The 12,419-nt window shown below is 49.8% G+C and overlaps 1 protein-coding gene across 2 annotated transcripts in view; it reads left to right on the top strand.

The window, feature by feature from the left end:
• The first annotated feature begins 3,903 nt into the window (after nt 1-3,903).
• smurf1 (SMAD specific E3 ubiquitin protein ligase 1) overlaps nt 3,904-12,419 on the top strand; it is a 62,238-nt gene continuing 53,722 nt past the window's right edge. For both annotated transcript variants that reach the window (XM_031813954.1, XM_031813953.1), the window contains exons 1-3: nt 3,904-4,189; nt 6,983-7,021; nt 8,596-8,704. In XM_031813954.1, coding sequence (XP_031669814.1) covers nt 4,135-4,189; nt 6,983-7,021; nt 8,596-8,704 — 203 coding nt within the window. In that variant the 5' untranslated portion in view covers nt 3,904-4,134. The remainder of the gene's footprint in view (nt 4,190-6,982; nt 7,022-8,595; nt 8,705-12,419) is intronic.

Below are 12,419 nucleotides of genomic sequence, written 5' to 3'. Positions count from 1 at the left end.
AATAAAGGTGTTCTCAAACTAGCCTACCTGGTTAAATAAAGGTGTTCTCAACTAGCCTACCTGGTTAAATAAAGGGTTCTCAACTAGCCTACCTGGTTAAATAAAGGTGTTCTCAACTAGCCTACCTGGTTAAATAAAGGTGTTCTCAACTAGCCTACCTGGTTAAATAAAGGTGTTCTCAACTAGCCTACCTGGTTAAATAAAGGTGGTTCTCAACTAGCCTACCTGGTTAAATAAAGGTGTTCTCAACTAGCCTACCTGGTTAAATAAAGGTGTTCTCAACTAGCCTACCTGGTTAAATAAAGGTGTTCTCAACTAGCCTAACTGGTTAAATAAAGGTGTTCTCAACTAGCCTACCTGGTTAAATAAAGGTGTTCTCAACTAAGCCTACCTGGTTAAATAAAGGTGTTCTCAACTAGCCTACCTGGTTAAATAAAGGTGTTCTCAACTAGCCTACCTGGTTAAATAAAGGTGTTCTCAACTAGCCTACCTGGTTAAATAAAGGTGTTCTCAACTTGCCTACCTGGTTAAATAAAGGTGTTCTCAAACTAGCCTACCTGGTTAAATAAAGGTAAAATAAATAAATAAAATAAAATACTCTCTCTCCTTTACCCTCTCTCCCTCTCTCTCATCCTTTACCCTCTCTCCCTCTCTCTCTCTCTCCTTTACCCCTCTCCCCTCTCTCTCTCTCTCCCTTTACCCTCTCTCTCTCTCTCTCTCCCCTCTCCCTCTCTCTTTCCCTCTCTCCCCTCCTCTCTCTCTCTCCTTACCCTCTCTCAGTCCCCCTCTCTCTCTCTCTCTTCCCTCTCTCCCTCTCTCCCTCTCTCTCTCCTTTACCCTCTCTCCCCTCTCTCTCTCCTTTACCCTCTCTCCCCTCTCTCTCTCCTTTACCCTCTCTCCCCTCTCTCTCTCCTTACCTCTCTCCTCTCTCTCCTCCTTTACCCTCTCTTCCCCCTCTCTCTCCTTTACCCTCTCTCCCCTCTCTCTCTCCTTTACCCTCTCCTCCTCTCTCTCCTTTACCCTCTCTCCCCCTCTCTCTCTCCTTTACCCTCTCCTCTCTCTCTCCTTTACCCTCTCTTCCCCTCTCTCTCCTTTACCCTCTCTCCCCTCTCTCTCTCCTTTACCCTCTCCTCTCTCTCTCCTTTACCCTCTCTTCCCTCTCTCTCTCTTTACCCTCTCCCCCTCTCTCTCTCCTTTACCCTCTCTTCCCTCTCTCTCCTTACCCTCTCTCCCCTCTCTCTCTCCTTTACCCTCTCTTCCCTCTCTCTCTCCTTTACCCTCTCTCCCCTCTCTCTCTCTCCTTTACCCTCTCTCCCCTCTCTCTCTCCTTTACCCTCTCTCCCCTCTCTCTCCTTTACCCTCTCTCCCCTCTCTCTCTCCTTACCCTCTCCTCTCTCTCTCCTTTACCCTCTCTTCCCCCTCTCTCTCCTTTACCCTCTCTCCCCTCTCTCTCTCCTTTACCCTCTCCTCTCTCTCTCCTTTACCCTCTCTTCCCTCTCTCTCTCCTTTACCCTCTCTCCCCTCTCTCTCTCCTTTACCCTCTCTTCTCTCTCTCCTTTACCCTCTCTCCCCTCTCTCTCTCCTTTACCCTCTCCTCTCTCTCTCCTTTACCCTCTCTTCCCCCTCTCTCTCTCCTTTACCCTCTCTTCCCTCTCTCTCTCCTTTACCCTCTCTTCTCTCTCTCCTTTACCCTCTCTTCCCTCTCTCTCTCTCCTTTACCCTCTCTTCCCTCTCTCTCTCCTTTACCCTCTCTTCTCTCTCTCCTTTACCCTCTCTTCCCTCTCTCGCTCTCCTTTACCCTCTCTTCCCCCTCTCTCTCTCCTTTACCCTCTCTTCTCTCTCTCTCTCCCCCCCTCTTCCCTCCTTTACCCTCTCTTCCCTCTCTCTCTCATTTACCCTCTCTTCCCTCTCTCTCTCTCCTTTACCCTCTCTTCCCTCTCTCTCTCCTTTACCCTCTCTTCTCTCTCTCCTTTACCCTCTCTTCCCTCTCTCTCTCTCCTTTACCCTCTCTTCCCTCTCTCTCTCCTTTACCCTCTGTTCCCTCCCTCCTTTCTCTCTCTCTCTCCTTTACCCTCTCTCTCTCTCTCTCTCTCCTTTACCCTCTCTTCCCTCTCTCTCTCCTTTACCCTCTCTTCCCTCTTTCTCTCTCCTTTACCCTCTCTTCCCAATCTCTCTCCTTTACGCTCTCTTTCCTCCTTTCTCTCTCTCTCTCATTTACCCTCTGTTCCCTCCCTCCTTTCTCTCCCCCCCCTCTCTCTCCCTCCTTTACCCTCTCTTCCCTCTCTCTCTCTCCTTTACCCTCTCTTCCCTCTCTCTCTCTCCTTTACCCTCTGTTCCCTCCCTCCTTTCTCTCTCTCTCTCCTTTACCCTCTCTTCCCTCCTTTCTCTCTCTCTCCTTTACCCTATTTTCCTTACTTTCTCTCTCTCCTTTACCCTCTCCTCCCATTCCTTCCTTCTCTCTCTCCTTTACCCTCTCCTCCCATTCCTTCCTTCTCTTTCTCTCCTTTACTCTCTCCTTCCATTCCTTCCTTCTCTCTTTCTCCTTTACCCTCTCCTTCCATTCCTTCCTTCTCTCTCTCTCCTTCCTTCATTTCCTTCTCTCTCTCTTCTTTACCCTCTCCTTCCTTCCTTTCCTTCTCTGTGTCTCTCCTTACTCTTTCCTCCTTCCCGCCTCCTTCTCTCTCCTTGCCGTTCACAGTAAAAAAAAACATTTATCCTAAACAGTCCGATTCCCAAGCACGCCTATGTTTCCAGACCCGAGGAAGTATTTGCCATGTAACTTCAGGACATGCCTGTTTGAGCCAGTCCAGAACATAGAGATCCTATCAAATTACTAGAGGGGAAATGTCATAAACCGTCAAATTCCAGAATGGGGTGAAAATGGCAGCCATATTGGTCAGGGAGAAATCCAAACCATTCAAATTGGAATCCAGATTTTTCTTATGCATTAAAATAAAAGGCATGTGATATCAGAAATTATGTAATATAATTATTGTCAACCTAAAATATTGTAATTTATACCATGCCATTGTTGAATGCTAATTTCTGAGTGGCTTGAATGGCATTCTAGAGCGTGTATTATTTCCCTTTATAAACTGGGTGTTTCGAGCCCTGAATGCTGATTGGCTGACAGCCGTGGTTACCACGGGCATGGCAAAACATTTATTTTTACTGTTCTGATTCCATTGATAACCAGGTTATAATAGCAATAAGGCACTTCAGGGGGTTGTGGTACATGGCCAATAAACCACGGTTAAGGACTGTATCCAAGCTCTCCGCGTTGCGTTGGGTTTGTTTGATTACCAAGGCAACTACTGTAGATTACTGTAGAACTAGAACTACTACTGTAGAAAACTTGCTAGATACTCAGTGGATGTTGAACACATTTCTAAAGACAAAAAAAACCCACATTTCTAGCAGTAAATGTGCTACATTATAGCCATGATATGAAAGGGACAATCAACTCCGTGGAAGGTTAGTTCCACTAGCATGTCATGGAAAATACAGTTCGACACTGTTCATTGTTTTCCATAGAATGCATAGCCACTCATTCATTATACCTTACATAATTATAAATACAATTTATGGGTTTTATACTATTATATATGTTTACAGACCATAAATGTCCATTTTTGTTTGTTGGCTGTGGTGGATTGACTGCATTGTTTGAATGTTGGCATTTAATTAAAATAATGGAAATCATTCCTCTAAAACTGTCTGGCCAGCTAGCTAACACACATACAGTGCAGATAAATGATTTACATTCATTATTTTTCACAATATCTTATCTTACAGCACTGGGAAACCAGGGTTGGTCGACTCCCTGACCAACATGGCCGCCCTTTAGACAATCATAAGATGGTTCATGTCCCTTCTAGTATTCTAATTCTATGATCTTCTAGTATTCTAATTCTATGGTCCAGAGCCACCGAAAATGTCCGTCTGTGTTGCGGCTCGATCGGGACGGGGGATTTCGCCAGGAAATAATACACATTTAACCCCTGAAGAAGACAGACACAAGCCACATATTCTGACAACCTAGAGTACTATCCTCCAGGAAGGAGTGTCGAGTTGGTGTGTTGGAGCGACACCAACAAAAAAACGGGAGTTTACAGTAACAGTTCTTCCGCTGTGATGTCGGGTCCTGGGTCTCGGAGGACCGGGTCCAGCATCAAAATCCGCCTGACAGGTAAACTAACTAAAACACCGTGAAAGCGCTTACGGTTTCATTTGTATTATTCGGGATTTAAAAGCCTGTAACAGGGGGGTGGACAGAGCTACATTTCCGAGCCTGTCATGGCGCCAGCGACACTGGACAGGGTTCACATCCGGGGGTTTCTCTATTTACTGACATCTAACGTTACGTACAATAGGTAACGTTAACTAGGCCTTAACTCTTATTAGTTAGTTGAAATAACTCAACAAACGGACGAGGATAGCTACTTCATTAACGTTATTAACTAGCTATTTAGATTGAAAGGCGTCTAATATTCGCCTGATTTAACAGGCAGGTTTGTCTCTGCCAAATGCCATTGTAACAGCCTCGTCCATGGTGTTTGGCTAGTTAACTAACGGGAACAGTTAGTTAGTAGGTTAGTCATGAGCTGAATAATACTCTGTTTAGTTGACCAGTGTCCTAACTAGACCTAACCAGTGTCCTAACTAGACCTAACCAGTGTCCTCCTGCCACGGTGGCCTAACTAGACCTAACCAGTGCCCTAACTAGACCTAAGTGCCCTAACTAGACCTAACCAGTGCCCTAACTAGACCTAACCAGTGTCCTAACTAGACCTAACCAGTGTCCTAACTAGACCTAACCAGTGTCCTAACTAGACCTAACCAGTGTCCTAACTAGACCTAACCAGTGTCCTCCTGCCACGGTGGCCTAACTAGTGTCCTCCTGCCACGGTGGTCAAACTAGACCTAACCAGTGTCCTAACTAGACCTAACTAGTGTCCTCCTGCCACGGTGGCCTAACTAGACCTAACCAGTGCCCTTCCTAGACTATTCAGGAGCTATTCTAGCGAACTACTTCCCCTATAACTGACCTGCTCTCTACATTACCAAGATATCTAACCTGGCTAACCAGCTAGTGTTTAGAGATGTAGCTAGCTAGCTAACTGATCTCAAAGCAGCTAGTTGGTAGGGTTTCTAGAGCAAATTAAGCCGCTAAACTAAGTTGACTAATGTATACTCAGTAACGTTGACTAGCACCTAGATATTTTTATTTTTTATTTTTTTATAGTTGGCTCGTTAGTAGTTAGCCGATAACGTTAGTTAGCCAGACAATTCATCTGCTGAGTGTGTTTAGTAAGCATGTCACACCCAGAGTGTTGGTTGGCACACGTCTATTAGATAGCAAACCACACACAGTGTTGCTGTGTGAACCAGTGGACGAAGCTCAGTCCAGACTGCAGAAAGACATCATCTCCATGTGAATAGAGACCCAGCCAGTCTGCACGGCTTCCATTAACTACTACAGTAACAGACATTGTTCCAGCTGTGTATCCAAATGAGACCTGTATCTGTCACAAACAACAGGTGGGTTAGGGTCAGAGAGAGACAACAGGTGGGTTAGGGTCAGAGAGAGACAACAGGTGGGTTAGGGTCAGAGAGAGACAACAGGTGGGTTAGGGTCAGAGAGAGACAACAGGTGGGTTAGGGTCAGAGAGAGACAACAGGTGGGTTAGGGTCAGAGAGAGACAACAGGTGGGTTAGGGTCAGAGAGAGACAACAGGTGGGTTAGGGTCAGAGAGAGACAACAGGTGGGTTAGGGTCAGAGAGAGACAACAGGTGGGTTAGGGTCAGAGAGAGACAACAGGTGGGTTAGGGTCAGAGAGAGACAACAGGTGGGTTAGGGTCAGAGAGAGACAAACAGGTGGGTTAGGGTCAGAGAGAGACAACAGGTGGGTTAGGGTCAGAGAGAGACAACAGGTGGGTTAGGGTCAGAGAGAGACAACAGGTGGGTTAGGGTCAGAGAGAGACAACAGGTGGGTTAGGGTCAGAGAGAGACAACAGGGTGGGGTTAGGGTCAGAGAGAGACCAACAGGTAGGGAGGAGGTTGAGAGAGAAGCTGTGGGGATGAGGTTGAGAGAGAAGCTGTGGGGATGAGGTTGAGAGAGAAGCTGTGGGGATGAGGTTGAGAGAGAAGCTGTGGGGATGAGGTTTGAGAGAGAAGCTGTGGGGATGAGGTTGAGAGAGAAGCTGTGGGGAGGAGGAGAGAGAAGCTGTGGGGAGGAGGAGAGAGAAGCTGTGAGGAGGAGGAGAGAGAAGCTGTGGGGAGGAGGAGAGAGAAGCTGTGAGGAGAAGGAGAGAGAAGCTGTGGGGAGGAGGAGAGAGAAGCTGTGGGGAGGAGGAGAGAGAAGCTGTGGGGAGGAGGAGAGAGAAGCTGTGGGGAGGAGGAGAGAGAAGTTGTGGGGAGGAGGAGGAGAGAGAAGCTGTAGGGAGGAGGAGGAGAGAGAAGCTGTAGGGAGGAGGAGAGAGAAGCTGTGGGGAGGAGGAGCGAGAGAGAAGCTGTGGGGAGGAGAGAGAGAAGCTGTAGGGAGGAGGAGGGAGAGAAGGAGGGATGCTGTGGGAGAGAAAGGGAGGGAGATGAAGAGACAAGCTGTGGGGAGAGAAAGGGAGGGAGATGAAGAGGGAAGCTGTGGGGAGGAGGAGGGAGATGAAGAGGGAAGCTGTGGGGAGGAGGAGGGAGATGAAGAGGGAAGCTGTGGGAGAGAAAGGGAGGGAGATGAAGAGACAAGCTGTGGGGAGAGAAAGGGAGGGAGATGAAGAGGGAAGCTGTGGGGAGAGAAAGGGAGGGAGATGAAGAGAGAGAAGCTATGGGAGAGAAAGGGAGGGAGGTGAAGAGAGAAGCTGTGGGGAGGTGAAGAGACATCTGTTGATTGGCTTACAGCAGCCAGTCACTGATCTGATAGGCTGTCAGGCTGTCTGTAGTGACATCTGTTTGGTTGACTGACAGTTGTCTGTTCTGTGTTTTTAGTCTTATGTGCCAAGAACCTTGCAAAGAAAGACTTCTTCCGTAAGTATCTCTGATCCCTCCTCTCTGTCTGTCTCCTTCTGTAAGTATCTCTGATCCCTCCTCTCTGTCTGTCTCCTTCTGTAAGTATCTCTGATCCCTCCTCTCTGTCTGTCTCCTTCTGTAAGTATCTCTGATCCCTCCTCTCTGCCTGTCTCCTTCTGTAAGTATCTCTGATCCCTCCTCTCTGTCTGTCTCCTTCTGTAAGTATCTCTGATCCCTCCTCTCTGCCTGTCTCCTTCTGTAAGTATCTCTGATCCCTCCTCTCTGTCTGTCTCCTTCTGTAAGTATCTCTGATCCCTCCTCTCTGTCTGTCTCCTTCTGTAAGTATCTCTGATCCCTCTGTCTGTCTCCTTCTGTAAGTATCTCTGATCCCTCTGTCTGTCTTCTTCTGTAAGTATCTCTGATCCCTCCTCTCTGTCTGACTCCTTCTGTAAGTATCTCTGATCCCTCCTCTCTGCCTGTCTCCTTCTGTAAGTATCTCTGATCCCTCCTCTCTGTCTGTCTCCTTCTGTAAGTATCTCTGATCCCTACTCTCTGTCTGTCTCCTTCTGTAAGTATCTCTGATCCCTCCTCTCTGTCTGTCTCCTTCTGTAAGTATCTCTGATCCCTCTGTCTGTCTCCTTCTGTAAGTATCTCTGATCCCTCTGTCTGTCTTCTTCTGTAAGTATCTCTGATCCCTCCTCTCTGTCTGACTCCTTCTGTAAGTATATCTGATCCCTCCTCTCTGTCTGTCTTCTTCTGTAAGTATCTCTGATCCCTCCTCTCTGTCTGTCTCCTTCTGTAAGTATCTCTGATCCCTACTCTCTGTCTGTCTCCTTCTGTAAGTATCTCTGATCCCTCCTCTCTGTCTGTCTCCTTCTGTAAGTATCTCTGATCCCTCTGTCTGTCTTCTTCTGTAAGTATCTCTGATCCCTCCTCTCTGTCTGACTCCTTCTGTAAGTATATCTGATCCCTCCTCTCTGTCTGTCTTCTTCTGTAAGTATCTCTGATCCCTCCTCTCTGTCTGTCTCCTTCTGTAAGTATCTCTGATCCCTCCTCTCTGTCTGTCTTCTTCTGTAAGTATCTCTGATCCCTCCTCTCTGTCTGTCTCCTTCTGTAAGTATCTCTGATCCCTCCTCTCTGTCTGTCTCCTTCTGTAAGTATCTCTGATCCCTCCTCTCTTTCTGTCTCCTTCTGTAAGTATCTCTGATCCCTCCTCTCTTTCTGTCTCCTTCTGTAAGTATCTCTGATCCCTCCTCTCTGTCTGTCTCCTTCTGTAAGTATCTCTGATCCCTCCTCTCTGCCTGTCTCCTTCTGTAAGTATATCTGATCCCTCCTCTCTGTCTGTCTCCTTCTGTAAGTATATCTGATCCCTCCTCTCTGCCTGTCTTCTTCTGTAAGTATATCTGATCCCTCTGTCTGTCTCCTTCTGTAAGTATCTCTGTCTCCATCTTTCTTTCTGTCTTCCTCTCTCTTTCACATTCTACTTTATAATAAGTGTGTGTGTGTGTGTGTGTGTGTGTGTGTGTGTGTGTGTGTGTGTGTGTGTGTGTGTGTGTGTGTGTGTGTGTGTGTGTGTGTGTGTATGTGTGTAGGGTTGCCGGACCCATTTGCAAAGGTAGTGGTGGATGGATCAGGACAGTGTCATTCTACAGACACAGTGAAGAGCACTCTGGACCCCAAATGGAACCAACACTATGACCTGTGAGTAAACCCACTGAAACCCACTGCGTCCCACTGAAACGCACATACTGAAACCCACTGCGGCCCACTGAAACCCACATACTGAAACCCACTGCGGCCCACTGAAACCCACTGAAACCCACTGCGGCACACTGAAACCCACATACTGAAACCCACTGCGGCCCACTGAAACCCACATACTGAAACCCACTGAAACCCACTGCGGCCCACTGAAACCCACATACTGAAACCCACTGAAACCCACTGCGGCACACTGAAACCCACATGCTGAAACCCACTGAAACCCACTGCGGCCCACTGAAACCCACATACTGAAACCCACTGAAACCTACTGCGGCTCACTGAAACCCACTGAAACCCACATACTGAAACCCACTGCGGCCCACTGAAACCCACTGAAACCCACTGCGGCCCACTGAAACCCACATACTGAAACCCACTGAAACCCACTGCGGCCCACTGAAACCCACTGAAACCCACATACTGAAACCCACTGAAACCCACTGCGGCCCACTGAAACCCACATACTGAAACCCACTGCGGCCCACTGAAACCCACTGAAACCCACTGAAACCCACTGCGGCCCACTGAAACCCACACCCACTGAACAGCAAAATAAAGTTCTGATCCGGTTGATATCGTTCCGTTCCTTTTTAAGCACTGAGACGGGTCAGAGAATTGAGGGCCACAGTGGGCGTTGAGTTATTGAGCAAGAGGGGCTGATTTCATGGGGCTACAGTCTGTTTCCCTTCCATTGATGACTTGTTTTTATTGTACTGCTCTCTCTTCTTGTCCGTTGTCTGTGTCCGTTGTCTGTACCATGCTGTGTTGTCATGTTGTGTTGCTGCCGTGCTGTGTTGTCATGTTGTGTTGCTGCCGTGCTGTGTTGTCATGTTGTGTTGCTGCCGTGCTGTGTTGTTGTGTTGCTGCCGTGCTGTGTTGTCATGTTGTGTTGCTGCCGTGCTGTGTTGTCATGTTGTGTTGCTGCCGTGCTGTGTTGTCATGTTGTGTTGCTGCCGTGCTGTGTTGTCATGTTGTGTTGCTGCCGTGCTGTCATGTTGTGTTGCTGCCGTGCTGTGTTGTGTTGTTGTGTTGCTGCCGTGCTGTGTTGTCATGTTGTGTTGCTACCGTGCTGTGTTGTCATGTTGTGTTGCTACCGTGCTGTGTTGTTGTGTTGCTGCCGTGTTTCATGTTGTGTTGCTACCGTGCTGTGTTGTTGTGTTGCTGCTGTGTTGTCATGTTGTGTTGCTACCGTGCTGTGTTGTGTTGCTGCCGTGCCATGTTGTTGTGTTGCTGCCGTGCTGTGTTGTCATGTTGTGTTGCTGCCGTGCTGTGTTGTGTTGTTGTGTTGCTGCCGTGCTGTGTTGTCATGTTGTGTTGCTACCGTGCTGTGTTGTCATGTTGTGTTGCTACCGTGCTGTGTTGTTGTGTTGCTGCCGTGTTTCATGTTGTGTTGCTACCGTGCTGTGTTGTTGTGTTGCTGCTGTGTTGTCATGTTGTGTTGCTACCGTGCTGTGTTGTGTTGCTGCCGTGCCATGTTGTTGTGTTGCTGCCGTGCTGTGTTGCTGCCGTGCTGTGTTGTGTTGCTGCCGTGCTGTTGTCATGTTGTGTTGCTGCCGTGTTGTTGTGTTGCTGCCGTGTTGTTGTGTTGCTGCCGTGCTGTTGTGTTGCTGCCGTGCTGTCATGTTGTGTTGCTGCCGTGCTGTGTTGTCGTAGTGTTGCTACCATGCTGTGTTGTCATAGTGTTGCTACCATGCTGTGTTGTGTTGCTAGCATGCTGTATTGCTACCATGTTGTTGTTGTTGTGTTGCTAGCACGCTGTGTTGCTAGCATGCTGTGTTGCTGCCATGTTGTTGTGTTGCTAGCATGTTGTGTTGCTAGCATGCTGTGTTGCACCATGTTGTTGTTGTGTTGCTAGCATGCTGTGTTGCTAGCATGCTGTGTTGCTAGCACGCTGTGTTGCTACCATGTTGTTGTTGTGTTGCTAGCGGGCTGTGTTGCTAGCACGCTGTGTTGCTACCATGTTGTTGTTGTGTTGCTAGCGGGCTGGGTTGCTAGCACGATGTGTTGCTACCATGTTGTTGTGTTGCTAGCATGCTGTGTTGCTACCATGTTGTTGTTGTGTTGCTAGCACGCTGTGTTGTCATGTTTTTGTCTTGGGTCACTCTTCACTGTCTCTCTTCTTTAAAAGTCCCAGCCCCCGTCCCCTCAGAAGGCCTTTCGGTAGGCCATCATTGTAAATAAGACCTTGTCTTGACTGACTAATTAAAGGTTAAGTAAATCAAATTAAAAACATTTGAAGGTTATTTTCTAAAAGTGCAGTAATGGTGTCATTCACCGAGGCAGGAGGCCGTCGGAGCCCAACACACACGGTCTGTTCACTGAGGCAGGAGGCCGTCGGAGCCCAACACACACGGTCTGTTCACGAGGCAGGAGGCCGTCGGAGCCCAACACACACGGTCTGTTCACCGAGGCAGGAGGCCGTCGGAGCCCAACACACACGGTCTGTTCACTGAGGCAGGAGGCCGTCGGAGCCCAACACACACGGTCTGTTCACCGAGGCAGGAGGCCGTCGGAGCCCAACACACACGGTCTGTTCACTGAGGCAGGAGGCCGTCGGAGCCCAACACACACGGTCTGTTCACCGAGGCAGGAGGCCGTCGGAGCCCAACACACACGGTCTGTTCACGAGGCAGGAGGCCGTCGGTGCCCAACACACACGGTCTGTTCACCGAGGCAGGAGGCCGTCGGTGCCCAACACACACGGTCTGTTCACGAGGCAGGAGGCCGTCGGAGCCCAACACACACGGTCTGTTCACTGAGGCAGGAGGCCGTCGGAGCCCAACACACACGGTCTGTTCACCGAGGCAGGAGGCCGTCGGAGCCCAACACACACGGTCTGTTCACGAGGCAGGAGGCCGTCGGAGCCCAACACACACGGTCTGTTCACGAGGCAGGAGGCCGTCGGAGCCCAACACACACGGTCTGTTCACTGAGGCAGGAGGCCGTCGGAGCCCAACACACACGGTCTGTTCACGAGGCAGGAGGCCGTCGGAGCCCAACACACACGGTCTGTTCACGAGGCAGGAGGCCGTCGGTGCCCAACACACACGGTCTGTTCACCGAGGCAGGAGGCCGTCGGTGCCCAACACACACGGTCTGTTCACGAGGCAGGAGGCCGTCGGAGCCCAACACACACGGTCTGTTCACTGAGGCAGGAGGCCGTCGGAGCCCAACACACATGGTCTGTTCACGAGGCAGGAGGCCGTCGGAGCCCAACACACACGGTCTGTTCACTGAGGCAGGAGGCCGTCGGAGCCCAACACACACGGTCTGTTCACCGAGGCAGGAGGCCGTCGGAGCCCAACACACACGGTCTGTTCACGAGGCAGGAGGCCGTCGGTGCCCAACACACACGGTCTGTTCACCGAGGCAGGAGGCCGTCGGTGCCCAACACACACGGTCTGTTCACGAGGCAGGAGGCCGTCGGAGCCCAACACACACGGTCTGTTCACTGAGGCAGGAGGCCGTCGGAGCCCAACACACACGGTCTGTTCACCGAGGCAGGAGGCCGTCGGAGCCCAACACACACGGTCTGTTCACGAGGCAGGAGGCCGTCGGAGCCCAACACACACGGTCTGTTCACGAGGCAGGAGGCCGTCGGAGCCCAACACACACGGTCTGTTCACTGAGGCAGGAGGCCGTCGGAGCCCAA

The sequence above is a fragment of the Oncorhynchus kisutch genome, unplaced genomic scaffold (assembly GCF_002021735.2).
Source record: "Oncorhynchus kisutch isolate 150728-3 unplaced genomic scaffold, Okis_V2 Okis06b-Okis10b_hom, whole genome shotgun sequence".
NCBI lineage: Eukaryota > Metazoa > Chordata > Actinopteri > Salmoniformes > Salmonidae > Oncorhynchus > Oncorhynchus kisutch.
The sequence above is the reverse complement of the archived record's forward strand: the minus strand, read 5'-3'. Positions and strand labels throughout refer to the sequence as shown.